Source organism: Eublepharis macularius, chromosome 3 (genome assembly GCF_028583425.1).
Source record: "Eublepharis macularius isolate TG4126 chromosome 3, MPM_Emac_v1.0, whole genome shotgun sequence".
In the NCBI taxonomy this organism is placed as follows: domain Eukaryota; kingdom Metazoa; phylum Chordata; class Lepidosauria; order Squamata; family Eublepharidae; genus Eublepharis; species Eublepharis macularius.
The window spans coordinates 140,859,837-140,877,389 of record NC_072792.1 but is presented as its reverse complement, the minus strand read 5'-3'; the positions used below and the strand labels follow the sequence as shown (position 1 = coordinate 140,877,389).

General features: G+C 41.2%; 1 protein-coding gene across 1 annotated transcript in view; it reads left to right on the top strand.

The window, feature by feature from the left end:
* The window catches only part of ZPLD1 (zona pellucida like domain containing 1), a 40,678-nt gene that overhangs the window by 10,347 nt on the left and 12,778 nt on the right, over positions 1-17,553 (top strand). The window contains exons 3-5 of the mRNA XM_054974862.1: positions 4,117-4,298; positions 5,965-6,037; positions 13,253-13,350. Of these exons, the coding sequence (XP_054830837.1) occupies positions 4,117-4,298; positions 5,965-6,037; positions 13,253-13,350 (353 nt within the window). The remainder of the gene's footprint in view (positions 1-4,116; positions 4,299-5,964; positions 6,038-13,252; positions 13,351-17,553) is intronic.

Genomic DNA, 17,553 nt, shown 5'->3' with positions numbered 1-17,553 from the left:
GTTTTGTTGTTATTGTTTTATTTTGCAACAAAGATCATAGCTGGTTGTTTTCACTGCTCTTGCCATTTGAAAATCTACTAAATAAATCTACTAAAATAAATGGTTTGAGATTGGGGTGCCTCAAAGTTTGCAATCTCCATCATGAGCCTATAGTAACTTAGATAGGGTTGCCAGGCCCTCTCAACCTCCCGGCGGGGGACTGGCTCCTGGCACTTAGCTTTTGTGGTGGGGTATGTGTGTGTGCATGCTCCTGCAAGCACAGTGACATCACTTCCGGGAAGTGACATCATCACATGGCCCCACGGAGTGCACCCATGCTCCACAGGTGCTCAGATTGGGGCCACTGTGGAGCGCGGGAGTGCTCCTGTGCTCCACAGCGATCCAAAATGGGCTCATTTCGGCCCAAATTGGACTCATTTGGGGCCTGTTTTGGTACAGATCAGGCCCATTTTGAGCCACTGTGGAGCATGGCAGTGCTCCTGCACTCTGCAGTGGCCCAAAATAGGCCCAATCCATGCCAAAATGGGCCTGTTTTGGGCTGCTGCAGAGCACAGGAGTGCTCCCTCGCTCTGCAGTGCCTCAAAATGGGCCCAATCTGTGCCAAAAAGGCCTGAAACAAGCTCAATTTGGGCCAAAACAGGCCCGTTTTGGGCCGCTGTGGAGGTCAGCAGTGGTCCTGCGCTCAGCAGTGACCCCAATCCGGGCCAAAATGGGCCTGATCCAGGCGGCTGCTGTACATGGGAGCATGCGCCCACCCTGCTGGCCATGTAAGTGGGGGCAGGGGGTGGGGAGTGGAGGCAGGGCATGCCTCGCCCGTGCAGGGGTCTGGCATCCCTAAACTTAGGGCAGCTGGATAGGCCCTGTCATATGTTACAGTATGATGGACAGATCAAAATCCTGCCCAATTCTGGAAAACTACCAATCCCCTTTAAAACTGGTTGGAATTCATTGGGTAACAGCCAATAAGTGGGTAACAGCCAACCAGGGCCCATGGATCCTTGGTAGGGCAGATGCGGGCAAAACAGTTAAACTGCCATTCTGACAAAATTTAGCTACAAGAAAGGCAGGTTAGGGAATTCTTTGTCTCAGAGGGCAGTGTTTGTCCCAGAATTTGACTTCAGTGGAAGCAGGCGGCTAAAAGAGTGATATAAATGTAACAATTAATGTTCTTTCATTAGTTTTCCAAGGTGGAAGGCAACTAAAGGGACAAATCCTAGTCTGATTTTAAAGTTCTTTGGTAGTTTACTCTGGGATTCAGTAACCCAGGATCTAACCACTCATAATTTTCTCTCAAAGTGCAGATTGGTTGATATTTTCTCACTGTTCCCAGAATATCATGTTTTATTAGTCACTATTTCCTACATCCTGTGCCCACCATTTGCTGTATTATTACATTTGTAAATAGTTTACAGCCTTATTGCTCTTTCTTTTCCCTTCCAGGGAAGTGAATAAAAGTTAGTTGTCATTTGTTCATCCCTCACAACTCTTGATTGATTGTGGGCAAGAGTATTTTGTTTTATATTTACCAAGACAAAGGGATAGATGGGAGGCACTACACAAATAATACTTCTCTATAACTTGGGGGGAGTACAAGAAACAATAAACTTCTTGGTAGTTTTACCTCCTGGAGGCAGCCTTCAGCCATTAAGAGGTTTTAATTCCAGCACAACCATATCTCTGACTACTTGGTGTTACTTAAGTTAACTTAAGATGAGTTGGGGGAGTAGTGGCAGTCTAATAAAAGAAAGGAATAAAATAGCCATCTAACACATACTATCCTAGAGGAACAATTCACTAATCTAAAAAAGAAAAGGGGGGGGGGAATCACCCTAATTGTCATATCAACTGCCATCAGGGCTTTCAGAGGTTATGCGCAATAGGTTTGTCTTCATGGTGACAGTAAGATTTTGGAATTTCTTGCCCATGGAAGTATGTGTACTCCACTTCTTATTTAAGAGGCACATGTTTAATGTCAGTTTCTGCTGATACTAGGTTTTGTTTGTTGCTGCTTGGCTGGTTTAGTCTTTGGATTTGGCTGCTCGTTGTTTTGAAGATTCATTTTATGTTGTACATGTGTACTGTAATTTTAATTTTTGATTTCACTGTATGCTGCTTTGAGGGTTATACTGTGAAGCAGTCCTTCACCAATTCTGGTCAGAGCAACAAGGGAGAGGAAGCAGCTATGATCCTCTGGGAGTCCTTTGCCTTTCAGAGACTCCCAGTATAAACTGTTAACAGTTTTGATTGCATGTGTCTTTGGGTGTGTGTCAGGAATGGCTTCAGACTTCAACTGGTATACCGTCCTCCTAGCTCATAGGCAACTGCCCTGACTGAACTGGTGGCAATGATCTAATGGCCCCATCCCCAGAGATAAGCTCGTGTCATTCTAATGGTACATTGCTAACAGCCCTACAGTCTTGATCCTGGCCCAACCAGGCAATTTCAGCAAGGATGCTGAAATCACCCTGCATGATTAGCCCGGTGTTGAAGATCTTGGTTAGGCCAGGATCAGAATTTCTGTGCTGTTATGAAAAGATAAATGTACTCTTAGAATAACTCAGGCTTATCGGTGGGGAAGGGGACCACTATGTTACAATGCCAAGAAAGGAAGGACAGGTTTAGATTCATTCATTAAGTTGGAAAAGGAATATGAATTCCAGTCTCAATTTTCACCATTTGGTTAAGATGCCAAAAAAGGCATGATGGATTATTACTGGTTCCTCCTTGGTGTCTTAAAGCTCCTTTAATTCAGACTTTTGATGTTATTGGTCAAAAGCCAGTCTTGGAGGGAAACTTTGAATGAGTACCTTAATTTATGATTGGGTTAGAAAAGAAACTCTCTGACTGTGGGAAAATCTATAACACTGTTAGCCTGGATTGGAATTCCATTTCAAGACTCGAGTCCAGACTCTGATGTCAAGGATTTTATCAGGCTGTACCTACATGATCCAGCTTGTACCTACTCCCAGGAAAAAGAATGTAGAAGCTCTTGGTAAGTATAGGATTAGCTAGCAAATTACCTTTTCATATTCTGCCTATAAATGTCTACCGACAGTTCCTAAGTATTCCTTAGGAACTTTTCCTAAGTATTGTGTTTTCTATGACATGTTTAGTTATTAAAGTTTTACTATGAACTTGATCTTTGGTTTTGAACTGATTATTTAGAGAAATCTATTCACGTTTTGCCAGTTGCAGAGTTATGCTAAGCAGAGCTCAACTAAGGTTGAATAGTACAAGATAAGAGATACAGTGGAAGAGATACAACATAAGAAATACAGTGGATACACTGGTGGTCTCCGGCCCTAAGGAAGCCCGCCTCGCTTCAACCAGGGCCAGGGCCTTTTCAGTCCTCGCCCCAGCCTTGTGGAACACTCTGTCAATGGAGACCCAGGTCCAGCGGGATATATTATCATTCTGTCGGGCCTGTAAGATAGAGCTGTTCCGCCAGGCGTTCAGTGGTTGAAGGGGGCAGTGCCATGTCGGCCTCCCACCTTTGTGGTGGGGGGGGTTGTCCCCACCGTTGTACTTTAATGTTCTTGGTTAATTTATTTTATTATTGCTTATTGTATGTTGATTTTAGAATTATTTTCTTTAGAATTGTTTTCTTGTTATTGATTTTAACTGTTGTTCACTGCCCAGAGCCCCTGAGGATTGAAATAATAATAATAATAATAATAATAATAATAAAAGAAGAAGCGGGGTCAGGGGGTGGGATTTTTTCATGCTCACAGAAAACTCAAACACATATTTCTGGCTTGCAAAAAGGGCCAGGTTCAAAAGAATTCCTTTAGTGATGGGAAAGCATTAGGTCTGAGCAGGCTGGTAGACTGGTCTAAAATGGTACAATGTTACAGAATCCGGTATCATTGCCAGACATCTGTTCCTTCTATTTGTCAAAATTCCAAGTTTTAAAGTGTCATGGTTGCAAAGAAAAGTTTGAATAAATGGAGGTACTATGGTGATGGGGAAATGGAAGTGGATATCTCTGATGCAACAAGTATTCCAATGAAGATATAGGAATGATATATAATCTTTATCATCCACCTCTACATTATTTTAATCATCATCTTTTCTTATAGATTTTGCCATCCAATAAGCTGTATTTTCTCCAAATAGGTAACCTCAGTTCCAGGAATTAATGCTTATGGCAATATATCAACAGTCCAAATAGGTAATGTGTCAGGATATATAGATACTCCAGATCCACCAACAATCATCAGCTATTTACCAGGACTTCTGTATAAATTTAGCTGTAGCTATCCGTTGGAATACCTGGTCAACAATACACAACTTGCTTCGTGAGTATGATTATTGCATTGGTACTGTAAAAAAGGGTTGCTGATTTATGTTCCCAACAGACAGCCTTGTATTATCTTTACATTTTAGGATATTTGTCTGGAGTTTTAGAAAAGATGGGCTGGATGTGCTGTAGAAACATGCCAGATCTCTACCAACCATTTGTGTAAATGCCAGTCCTTTTCAATTATGTACAAAGTAGTTTTAAGAAATTTAGGAAGAGTGAATGAAAATAAGAATGAGGAACAAAGGAGTAAGAAAATAATTTTAAAAAGGAAAATTTAATTGCAAGAAGGAACTCAGTTCCAAGGGTGTGGTTTACAATAGAATACGTTTAGAAGAAAATTCTGTGCTTTGTTGCTTGCTTTTATGATGGAATTTGCTTCCAAAATTCATGTAAATAGCAAAGGAGTAGTTGTCAGTAAATGAATAAAATATTCCTCTTTTCACAAAGTCTGTCCAGTGTCTTCTTTGACTTTTAAGAGACTGGTGAAAGCATCCTATACCACAGGGACTTGGGTGGAAAAATCAGGGGCTAATGGCCATTTAACATATAGAGAAATTTCCTGGTGGGCTACTACTCTGGAGAGCTGCTGGTGGTTAGGGGTAAGCATAACCAAACTCTAGCAACTCTGCGAGAGCCTTGAGTACTACCTGGCTTAGACTCCTCATTGGTAATATTGTGTCAATTCACTAATTGTCTTTTCCCACACTGCCAACAGTTTTCAGAAGGAAGCAGTGGGTGACCTAATATTCATTGTTTGCACCAGTGAGCTGAGTAGTGGCGGGGGATTCCCTGCTACCAATGGGTGCTTCCTGCTGCTGCTCAGATGGCTGGTAGGGGGGAAATGGTGGGAAATGGGGAGAACATTGACAGCATCCTGCCATACTTATATGACTCCCCAGGCACCTGGAAGTAACAGGTATGCTAGGGAATGCTGTAATTTCAGAGTTTTCCTGAAATACCCCCTGCAAGAGGAGGGCTTGAGAAGCCTATGAACAACCCCTTGAAGCTCTGGCTTGTATCACCACAGGGGCCAACTGGCTTGGCTTACTGTGGAGACACTTCACTTCCATGTCTCTCTTGCTTTCATACTCTGATTTTTTTTAAAAAAGAATTGCCCAGATTTAACTTACCACCTTGGCTGTTAATGCCCTAGTTTTCTGGTTTCATTTTGCTTTTATTATTAATAATGTTTTTGGTATTAATATTCTTTAATATTGTAAGATACCTTTAATGATATATGGACAGAAGAATGGAGGTAGACATTTTAAAAACAGACAATTAAATATGTATCCTGAGCCAACCGTATTTTTTTGCCGCAGCAGTATAGCACTAAATATATGACAATAAACACTATTTTTAAGAGGAGCTACTCCGCATCATGGAGAGTTATTTTTTTTTGTTTCTGTCATTTAGCCTCTTAGCTAATTATTTGTCTGATATATTGTTTTAACAAGGCCTATTATTTTAAGAATAGCTAAGGGTTTGTCAGATCCTGTGCAATAAATTTTACACTTCGGGTAGTTTATAAACCAAACAGGAGAATTTACTTTTTGTGGTGACTCTAAAAAATCAATTTAACAACAAACAACATAGAAATATGAAATTGCAACACAGAAATAATTTTATCAATATTTTTTCTTTGCTTTCTAAATCTATTTTAGGTCATCCGCTGCTATCTCTGTAAGAGAGAATAATGGCACATTCATTAGCACTTTGAATTTACTCCTTTACAATGTAAGTACAAAGAAGAAGAATATTTTTTAAAATAGCACATTTTTCTCTACTGAAGAACCCACTCTGTGACTGCCTTAGCTCATTCTAAGAGTTTATTCCCAGAATCAATGGACAGAAGTATCCCCTGAGCACCCCGTATAAAATGGAAGGTTGGGTCCAGAGTCAAACTAGACATGTGAAATGGCTATGAGTTCAGTAGAGGAAAATGGCGTGTGTGGGGGAGGGGAGACTGAAACCCCTCCTGTGCCGTGCTTCAAAGCTGAATCTAGCCTCAGAGCACTTGGGAATATTATTTTCCTTACATTATATGTGACAAGGAAGATTAGTGAAGCCAGCTGGTGTTACATGCATTGTCTAGTGGTTGTTTCAGCTTCAGAAAATGGTGTGAGAGGGAGTACTTTATTGATGTTACATGTGACTGCAAGTTGTTTTGGGGCAAATTGCGTGGTGCTAAATTCAACAGGCAGTTACTGATGTAGAAAATATAAACAACGTCTATAGGATGTTGCTGCTGTTTCATTGAGTTTCCATTGAATATTGCAAGGACTAATATTTTAAATTCTTTTTCTTTTATTAACATTATTATCAAATTTGAATCTATGTAATTGGGTAATCTCATATTGCATTAAGAGGGATATTAGAAGAGAAATATAAAAGGACTTTACTGACTTTAATTTCTAATAGCAACACTGGTCCTCCAAATGTTATTTTTTTGAGTTGATTAAACATTTTATTGATCTATTTGAATGCTAGATTTAAAAACTGGTTTTCAATCTTCCAAGAAGCATTTTTGTAAATTACAGTTTTTGTATTATTATTATTCATGTCATCATGGACCTCGTTTATAATTCATGCAGTTGATTTGAAAGTTAGTACTTTTGATGGAGTATAATGAATGAGCTATTAATATTGTAGCAGAATATTTCTAATCCTATTTAAACAGATTTCATATCTGTAAATTTTGCTACCTGACAGTATAGAGTTTGGCAGAGCACAATAAACTGTGTTAGATTAAAGATATCACTTTCATTTTTTAAATATTAAAAGCTGTATGTAGCAAAAAGAAGAAAGTGGAAAGTTTTTTGAAACGTTAGGAACAAAATGGTGTGCTTGGTACAAGGTTCCAAGACATCCATTGAACTGTTCTTGTTAGAATTTATATAAATATGTACCCAGAGGCATTTGCTTGATTAACCTTTTTCTCGCAGGGTGCTTGTTCAACTTTCAACTCTCTCAACTGTTAATGCGATCTTAGTTTGAAGACGGATTCTAAGGGTAGTCACAGACATTTCTCATCTATGGTGTTAATCCAGTTTTTGCAATTTCTTACTGTGTTATCAAGATAAATGCCAGATTAGTCCAAGGAGGTGTATCAGTCCACTTTTTTACTGTTGTCCCACCCCTTGTGACAAAGATGACCTCTCCACATTGAAAAAGTAATTTTCCAAGTGGCTTGTGCTTATTTGTGTATCTATAAATGGCTTGAACAATATGAAGCTGCTTAATACAGAGTCAGACCATTGTTCCTTCTAGCCTAGCACTGTCTGTTCTGGCAGGCAGCAGCTCTGTAGGCTTTCAGGAAGAGGAAAGTCATCTCCAACACCTGCTACCCAGAAGATGTCAGGAACAGAGCCTAGGATTTGATATGTATGAAACATGTACTCCACTTCTGAACTATGTGTCCTCCCCTATGAACATCCCTTCCCTTTACAAATAAAGTGATGGACATTTTAAACCATAACAAATAGAGTGTGTGTGCAAATGGCACTAGCACAAGCGAGAAAGCACCCAGCATATCTTTCAGTTTAGTGAAATTAAAGGATGCTGAAAGCCTGCAAAATATTTTTCCAGATCCCTGCAAGACAGAATGGTTGCAGTGGCAGCCTTATTAAACCATTTCCACCACCTTTTAAAATAGTATGTCTGTCTTCACTCTGAAAATTAGAGGAATTAATGCATATGTCTCTTTGCATGTTATACATGGGTACTCTAAGAATCTAGGTGCATGACTGTTCCCGAGTAGAGATGGGCATGAACAGGAAAAAAAACCCTGAACACGATGTTCTTTACCATCCACGAACAGTGATTCATGAACATCAACTAACATGACCTGTTCACGAACATCTTCATGGTTGGATGTTTGTTGGGGCCAGAATGACACCCTTGGGACTTAGAGAGCCCATATTCACAGGGAGTGTTCAGAAGGCTCTCTTCCAGCCATCATCCAAGTTTGGTCAAGAAACCTGACTTGAGCAGGCAGCAGGACAGGTAATAATAATAAAGAATAGCTTGGTCCCAGAGCCTGGCAGCAGCCCTGGAACCTGAGGGTGGGTAGAGCCCTACCCCACCGCTCCCAGAAACCTGACCTGAGCAGGCAGCAGGAAATGTAATAATAATAAGGAATAGCTTGGCCCCAGAGCATGGCAGCAGCCCTGAAACCTGAGGGAGTAGAGCCCCACCTCACCACACACAGAAAAAATTCAAGCTCCAATGCACTCTCCCTCTCTCTCTTAAATGCCAGCGACAGCTCTCTCCCACTCCACTGTCTGCTAAAACTGAAAGCCAGAGCTGGGAGCACAGTGCCTTTTATAACCAGAGGACCCATAAAGAAATACAGGAGGTCTGTGGTTGGCAGTCAGAACTACCTATCAGGGTTTGGAGGGATAAGATTAGTGTTCCCATAACTACAGAAGACCCCCTCCCCCCTACCCTTTGCTCCCATGTAACAAAATGGGAGCTCTATGCTTGGAAGGGAAATCTGTTTATCAAGGTAAATTGGGCTTAGATTAGGGTTTCCAGGGTAACAGAAGGAGTTCAGACAGTCCCTGCCTACATTGTCAAGGGAATTGATTGAAGGTGCCAGACTGTCTGGCTTTATGAACAGCTGAAGAAAGCCACAAACAGGGCTTGGAATGAACACATGTTTGTGGGGAATGGGGCCTCACGAACAGCTTGTTCACGAACAGCAGATTGGGCTGCTCGTGGCTTTTTTTTTGTTCATATTGCTGTTTGTGCTCATCTCTTCTTGGGTGATATGTCAAGATCATATTTTGTTTTGTGCAGTCATGTTTAATGACTGCACAAAGCAGTCATGTTTAATATAAACTGGTGAATGTTATTTATGAAGCAAGATCCCAATCCTAATTTAATGCAGTTGTGTTTCTCACATATAAAGTTGATGCTCATTGGATGGGAGTTAGGGAAGTGGGATTGCATTATACCTTTGGGTGAAATTGCTCATATTAGTATTCCCACTGACTTTATGTATATGCATAAATCCACTGTAGGCTTTATTGGGACAATTTGGTGAACAAGAGATGCTCACGACTAAGGGGTTTTGTTAGGGTCAAGCCCGCAGTCTTTGAGTAGAGCAATTAATTAAACATGAATACGAAGTCTGGCCATTTCCATACATTTAAAATTTAATAAATTCTAGTCAAACTCTTCTGTGTTTGCATAATAAATTGAAGTACAATTTTCCCCATTACCAGAGTTTATGGCTTAAAAAGTAGGCAATCTTGGAATTAACCTATTAAGTGTCAACCTATTGTTTAGTTCATTTCATCATAAGTTTTGGCTAACGAATCATTAATGTTGTAAATTAATAATTCAAATGCCATTATTATATATGTATTTTAATTAACATTTGACAATTCTATACACTATTTTTCATCAAAAACCACACCAGACAAAAAGACAATAAAGTACAGATAGAAAACCCTACAATAAAAGTTATGGCTGCTGTAGGGAACTGTAGGAGGTATAACTAGGGTTCATCACAGCTAGAAGAAATAGACTGTATTATTAAATCAATATAGAGGGAGTCACTCTACCCCCAAAGACCTCGTATCTGTTTTTTTAGTTGAGAATTGATAACTTAAAACATCTTTAAGTAATGTATCTTTCTTAATAAGAATAGTAAGTGGTGGCCTTTTTGTTGTACCCAAAGCTAGGTAGCAGTTCTGGCCATGTGGCTCATAGTTTGAACCCTCTGTTCCCTAAGCCCCACAATAATAGCAGTGATTACACAGTACTACAGCTTTCACTGGTATGAGTGAGCACATGTTCCATGGATCTCCTTGACATTTCACTAGGAGCTAGGTCACCTCTACAGAATAATATGCAGTGCCATGGCCTCAAGGTAACAAGAATAAAACTATTAGAACTTATATAAATCTGATTTATACTTAAGAAGAATGCCGGTTACTATGAGAAAAACATCTATCATTATCTCTAAGAAAACCAGTTCTTTTCCTCACCCCAAAAAAACTAGAGATCCCAAGTACAAGATAGAGAAATGGTCTTCAGCCTTTTCAGATGAAAACGCACTTTTAATCCCAGTTTGCAATTTGGGATGCTTTTTTAATGTATAATATTGTCTTGGATCCTGTGACTGTCTACAATTTTGTGTGTACAAAGAACTTGAAATGCCCCCCATGCTATTTCTAGGGGGGAAGTTTGGGGGAAATTGGTAAAAATTGTTCCTCTTTGTGCATATGGGAACTCTAGGTGAGGTCCAAGCTAATATGTTGGGGAAATTGTATCTAATGATTTTTATGTATAATTTCCCCAAAAGAGCAAATAACATCTCCTTGGAGCGGTTTCAGGTTGGGAAACTGGCAGGGTGGATGGGAGGGAGTTGGACCCTTTTCATGTGCACCTTGGTCCTGATCTGAATCAAGCTTGGTAACTCATACCTGGTAAACAGGAAGATCACAGTGCATGTAAAATCCCAAGGCCTTGTGGTGGCCACAGGGTTGTTGTAACATGTCAGTTGGCTATAAGTTGGTTGTGCACAAAAGTGTGCACAGGATTGCACCTTGAGTCTGTGTAATAAATATGCATGTACCACTTGGCTATGACCTCCTTCTATAGGCTTCCTTGTGAATCCCAGTGATGGTGGGTTATGTGAAAGTTATTCTGGAAATCTCCAGAACTGTGGAAGAAGAGAAATAAAAGCACTACTGTTTGAAAAATTGTCAGGATAATTTTGCTGATATTGAAGATGTCTTCAAAAGGTTTTTTTTTAAAAAAAATCTTGCTAAACTTAATGGAGGGATTATTTGGGTATTAATGTATTCCGCAGCTTGGTTTATAGATTCTAAGTGACATATTGCATCACTTTAGTATTCCATTCACATATCATGGTTCCCATTTGATTTAGTTCCTTTGTAGATTGTCAGGCACTGTTTGCAGTTGACACATATTTTCCTATTGGTTATGTTCTTGATATATACTGACACGCCCTCCACACTGTAAATTACAGCATTATTCACTCTTAAGTGCATTTGTTTATACTGAATTATGTCTGAGTGTGCTAATCCAGTTTTATATGGTTCCCAATACATAATGTAAGTCAGTAAGGATAAACCTACTCTTCTGCATAAGTGCCATTTAATTTCTCTCATCCGCAGTATCCTTCTACAAGACACAACAACAACAACTGCAGGTATATAGCACATCTTAGTGCACCACTCCCCACAATACAGCTGGGCAATTGTGGCTGAGAAGAGTGGCTTATCCAAGGCCACCTCCTCCTGTGCCCATGACAGTAGTGAAATTTGAACCAGCAGTGTGCTGATTTGCATCACAACCACTTAACCACTATGCTATAGCAACTCAGTAGATCTTCTCTGCCTTCCCCTTCCCATGTGACCTATTGCTAGGGTTATCAGGTCCCCTTACCCTTCAGCACTCACCTTTTTCAGTCCTTGCATATGCACTTTGCACCCCCAGTGCAGTGTGATAATGTCACTTCTGGGAGTGACATCATAGTGTAGGCCCTAGGAGTGCTCCCATCCTTTGCACTGGGCCAATTTGCGTCCCTGGGGCCTGCATGATGACACCACACAGGAAGCATACCTAGGAGGCCTGTTTCCCTACCTTCCCCCCACCAGCCAGGTGAATGGTGGCAGGGAGTGGAGGGAGGGAGCAGAGGATCCCCTGCTCCAACCAGGGGACCTGGTAGCCCTACCCACAGCTGAAAGAAAAGGGGAACTAATTTCCCCCAATTTCTCCTACTACTTTTAATACCTGCTTGAGTGTCGATGAATAGAGATGATGGCAGAGGTTACTAGGATTTATTGTTTGTTCCTAATGTATACAGTAGGAAAGGGAGGGTGCTTTGGGGGGTGTTGCAAGGGAAGAGCAGTGGGAAATGCATTAAACACTTATTACCTACTTTTTCTCCACCCATGGCTGGATCAAGCCAATATACCCATGCTGTGCTGCGCAGAAGAGTCTAGATTGAACTCCAGATGCAGTGCAAATGGCTACTTGTCTTATACTTGGGCAATAACAGCATAGGGGAAAGAGCTCTTTCATTTCTGCAGCCCATCCAAAACCTGGTGGTGGCAGCCTGGAGGGACCATCTTTTCCTGAACCACCTCAGTGGTTCCAGGATGAGCTGTCAAGGCAGAGCTTGCCTCTAGAGGGGCATGTCCCTCTGTGGCATTCATAAAAAGTCCAAGATGGAGTGTAGAGGAAACACTTGGGTCTATAGTTTGTTATGGACTAGGGTGATAATGGCATAGAGCTGAGAAAGAATGATGTACATAAACTCATCTGCTCCTCTCAAGTCAATGCCCTTTGCCAATCTGGCTCAGATTACTTGTGAAGTTATCTGTTTCTACAGTCTACCCTGAACCTCACTGAAGAAACTCAAGAGCATATGCTTCCCCCAGGCTGCCACTACCTGGTTCAGGATGGGCTGCAGAAATGCTGCTTCTGTGGACCATCTTGGGCCTCATTGGGCAAGAAGGAAAGAACTCCTGACCCTACAAGTTTGCAGCTGAGACTGGGAACCTGTACTTTATCTAACTCTTTCTTTGGCCCTGACATCCAACTCTGCCACATACATTTTAATATCAGTGTCTTGAAACAATGCTTTTGAAGAGGATTGTATACTGTTTTCTCTGTTACCTATAACCTCTCCATACATAAATTTCCATTAGCAATTGTCTAATACTCATTACCCATAGTATTTGTAGTGTGAATTTGGAAACCTCATCAAGTAACTTCTATATTACATAGAGTTGTGTGGCTGTACATTAATGGCTTGTTTTGTTTTCATATTGATAATATATGATGTTTTTATGATTTTATAATATCAGTTTTACAGTAAGCTGCCTCAAGCAGGACTATGGAGAGGTGGCATATAAATCCCCTAAATAAATAATAAAATGAATAATATTACAAGATTGTTTGCTTTTCTAGGACTCAACCTACAGCCAGCAGCTGATTATCCCTAGTACAGGGTTACCATTGAAAACAAAAATTTTTGCTGGTGTGAGAGCAACCAATCTTGATGGCAGGTACAGTAAATTCATTTTGTTTACCAGATCTGTCAGATCCTATACACACTCAAGCAATGAAGGGTTTGGTGACATACCATGCATGGAAGCACCATCACTATCCATAAATTCCAATGTTCAGTTTGGACATATAATGAAAGCCCAGCTCAATCACTGGGCAGCCTTGAACAAGTGTTCTTCGTTTTCACACATTATCTGCTGCTGCTGCTGATTCTGATTATGTTGCCAGTCTAGCTAACTCAGGCTCAGCTAAAGCTGGATTGGCTGCAGCTGTAAAGGATAATAATATATTCTGTGAAAATACGTGTGATTTTATTATAATGTCAGATGGCAGTCAAGGTTAGCCTGATGGCCTACCAGTGCACCTCAAGGCCAGAAAGACCAGGAACTTTTAAAATTGTGAAAAACACATTCTAGAAAACTAGTAATTCAAAGGATATAGTGTTTCCTGCCCTGAGCCTTTATAGGGTATATTATAAAACTCAGTGATCCACAATATCTTGTGTAATATAACACACTGTATACTGCATTGTACTTACATAATGTGTAAAGGTGTGGGATTTGTACTCTGTTCCTGGTCCATTCATCCACTACTTCTTCCTTCTATGAAAATAGAGGAGATTAGCAGAGTCATAGCACTTTATTGCTGCCACTTCCCTAGAACATGAACTCCGAGATCCCAAGTAGGTGGGGGACTAAGCTGAGGACAGTTTACTAGGATGCAAGATACACACCACTGAGCTGTCTCTGTGCCTTCAGGTGTCCTTTCAGGTGAAGACATGGGAGCCACTGCAGCTGCTGAGAAGGGAGAAAAAGGAAGAAAAGAGTTCATACTAGCTCACACAGCAACTCCCACTTTTCTTTTTCTTTGCTGGACAGGGTAGTTGCCTACAGCCTTTCCACACATACAGCTTGCAGAGTTATACCCTTTTAAGCCAGTTGATGTTGATGTCTAGATTGCACTTTATAGTACTCCAGTCTACACAATGGGGTTTACTCTGCAGAAAGTATTATGAGGATTGCACAGTCAGTTGCTCAGGGGTCATAGAGGAAAACTCTGAGGATTCCTGGCACTCCTCCTTCTTCGGGAATCTATCCCTTACTTCTGGATGTGACTATGCTAGTTTGCTGTCTCATGGTGATAAAGCCTCACTACAGTCTGTTCATGAAGGCAGTGATGGGGTGGAGCTGTTTGCTTTGAATATTCTTTGCTTTCTCTACATGTGAACTGCATTTTCCCACAGTTAGTTAGGCTTCTTCTGCAAATAGGACCCTCTCATTGTTCAACAAAGTTGGCAACACTGCCTATCAAGAACCTGTGCTGAGCCAGTAAGTGTACTTTGCTTTTAGCAACTGGGATGATTGCTCCTTTTTCCAATCTTCTAATGAGGCTATCATCCTACCTGTTCAACCTCTATGCAGAATATCTCACATATATTAGAATAAATCTTCACTTGTCAGAAGTGTAAGCCAGTGAGGCTTTTGGAGGAGAAGATTCAGAGCCTAGAGGAGAGGATCATTACTCTTTAGGAAATTAAGGAAGGGGAGGATTTTATTGAGAAGAGCCTGGGGGCTCTGCACAAGCATGAAGAAATAAGTCCAAGAAAGAAGGAAGAGTCGATCTCCCTTCTGAGCCTCCTCTCAGTTCTGCAGTACAAACCAGAAGACATGGACTAAGATGACTTTCTGGTGCACTGGAGCTCAAGAATAATTTTGCAGTGCTTGAGATGGTGATGGAGACGAGAGTAGAAGAAGAACCACAAAGACCTGGAGTAGGGAGTGAAGAGGGTATGGGGCCACACGGAAGTGGAAGAAAACGGAAAGTGGTGGTCATCGGAGACTCTCTGTTCAGGGGTATGGAACGCCATGTGTCCAGGCCAGATCCCCTACTCCAAGAGATGTGTTGCTTGCCAGGAGCCAGAATTCAGAATATTACAGACCGACTGCTGAAACTGATCAGACTGACTGATCAGTACCCATTTGTGCTGGTTCACATGGGAACGAATGACACAGCAATAAGTTTCCTTAGAGAAGGCCTTCTAGCTCATGATGGGCTTCACCTCTCAAGGTCAGAGAAGAAAATGTTTGGAAAGAACCTGGAGAGCTTCATCAGGAGAGCTTTAAACTGGTGCTACAAGGGGAAGGGGATGATCAACAAGGGGATTTCAATGAAGAAGTGATAACAGTGGGGGCCCACCTAGGCAGGACAGATCAAACAAAGGTACAAGGCTACAAGTGCCTATATACCAATGCCTGAAGTATGGGTAATAAGAAGGAAGATCTTGAGCTTCTCTTGCAAACAGAGGGCTACGATATAGTAGGAATTACTGAGACTTGGTGGGATGATTCCCATGATTGGAATGTGGTAGTGGATGGGGATGAATTGTTCAAGAAAAAATGGAAGAGTTGAAGACGAGGCAGAGTGGCATTGTATGTGAGGAGAGGGCTTGATTGTCAGCAAGTTCTGGAGAATGTGGTTGACAGCCCAGTAGAAAGTATATGGGTGGAAATAAAGGGAGGATGGACAAAGGGTATTGTTGGAGTCTGCTACAGACTGTCTGACCAGGGGGAGGAAATGGATGCTCCCTCCTTGAACAGATTGGTAGAGTATCCAGACATCAGAACCTTATAATTTTGGGTTACTTCATCTTCCACAATTGTGCTGGGAGACAAGCTCAGCAAAGCTACAAGACTCATGCAACTTCCTGACCTGCCTGGCCAGTAACTTCCTTTTTCAAATGGTGGAGGAAGCTACAAGGGGCTTGGCCATACTAGACTTAATATTAACCAACAAGGAAGAATTGGTAGATGGGGTGAAGGTGGTGGGGACCTTAGAGGGAAGTGACCATGTCCTCCTTAAATTCCAGTTGCTGTGGGGGGCCAAGGAAGTTTGTAGCCAGACTTGTAGGTTAGATTTTCATAGGGCTGACTTTAATGAACTCAGAGGCTTGATGAGAGTCATTCCATGGGGGAGTGTGCTGGAAGGGAAAGGAGTGAGTGAAGGGTGGGTTCTTCTCAAACATGAGCTTTTGCAAGCTCAAGTCCTCACTATTCCAGCAAGATGGAAACATGGTAAGGGCTCCAAAAAAATGATGTGGATGAACCAAGATCAAGATATTCCAAACTATGGTATTCCCTATTGCTATGTATGGATGTAAAAGTCGGACAATGAAGAAAGCTGAAAGGAAGAAAATTGATTAATTTGAAATGTGGTGCTGGAGGAGAGTTTTGTGGATACCATGGTCAGCCAAAAAGACAATTAAGTGGGTACTAGGTCAAATCAAGCCTGAATTCTCCCTAGAAGCTAAAATGACAAAACTAAGGGCCAAGCTACACATGACGAATGACACTTGAATGGCAAGTGTATTTCTCCCTGTTCACTTGCCCTCCACTCAATCCACTTGCCGTTCAAGTGTCATTCGTCATGTGTAGCTTGGCCCAAAGTCTATCGTACTTTGGACACTTGATGAGAAGATATGATTCTCTCAAAAAGTCAATAATGCTAGGAAAAGTGGAAGGCAGTAGGAAAAAAGGAAGACCTAAAATGAGATGGCTTGACTCAATAAAAAAAGCCACATCTTCCAGTTTGCAGGATCTGAGCAAGTCTGTTAATGATAGCATGTTTTGGAGGTCTTTCATTCATAGGGTCGCCATGGATCGGAGGTGACTTGATGGCACATAACACACACAACACAGCCAGGCTATCAACCAAGCTTGAGGCTATAAGTGAAAGGAATGAATAGGCCATATGTTGATTAAATTTGCAGCTTCAATATGACATTAAGAATATACCCCCCTACTGAAGTTAAAAGGAATATGGAGGAAATTACACTTAGTCCTGGGACTGTATTTTCTTCCACCACTGTTACTGCCTTGTCTGATCATTTTAAGCATTGAAACCTAATGTTAATGTTGATGTGGGCCCCTACATTTGTGAAGTATTGTTCAGCAGGATGCATCTTAGTTTCTTACGTTTCAAAGTTTATCTTTCCTCATGTAACAAAGTCCTTTATTTCTTAGAAGCAGGAACCAAAGGGAAAATGTTAATGGAAAAGATGGGGGTGGGGGTGGGGAGTAGGTGTAGGAAATGAATTGGTGAGTGGTGACCAAAATGGAATGGAAAAGTGGCATTGATGGGAAAAACTACTACTTGGCCATGGAACAGGAGAAGTGTTGAACTTTTGGCAGGCATGATTGTTGTCT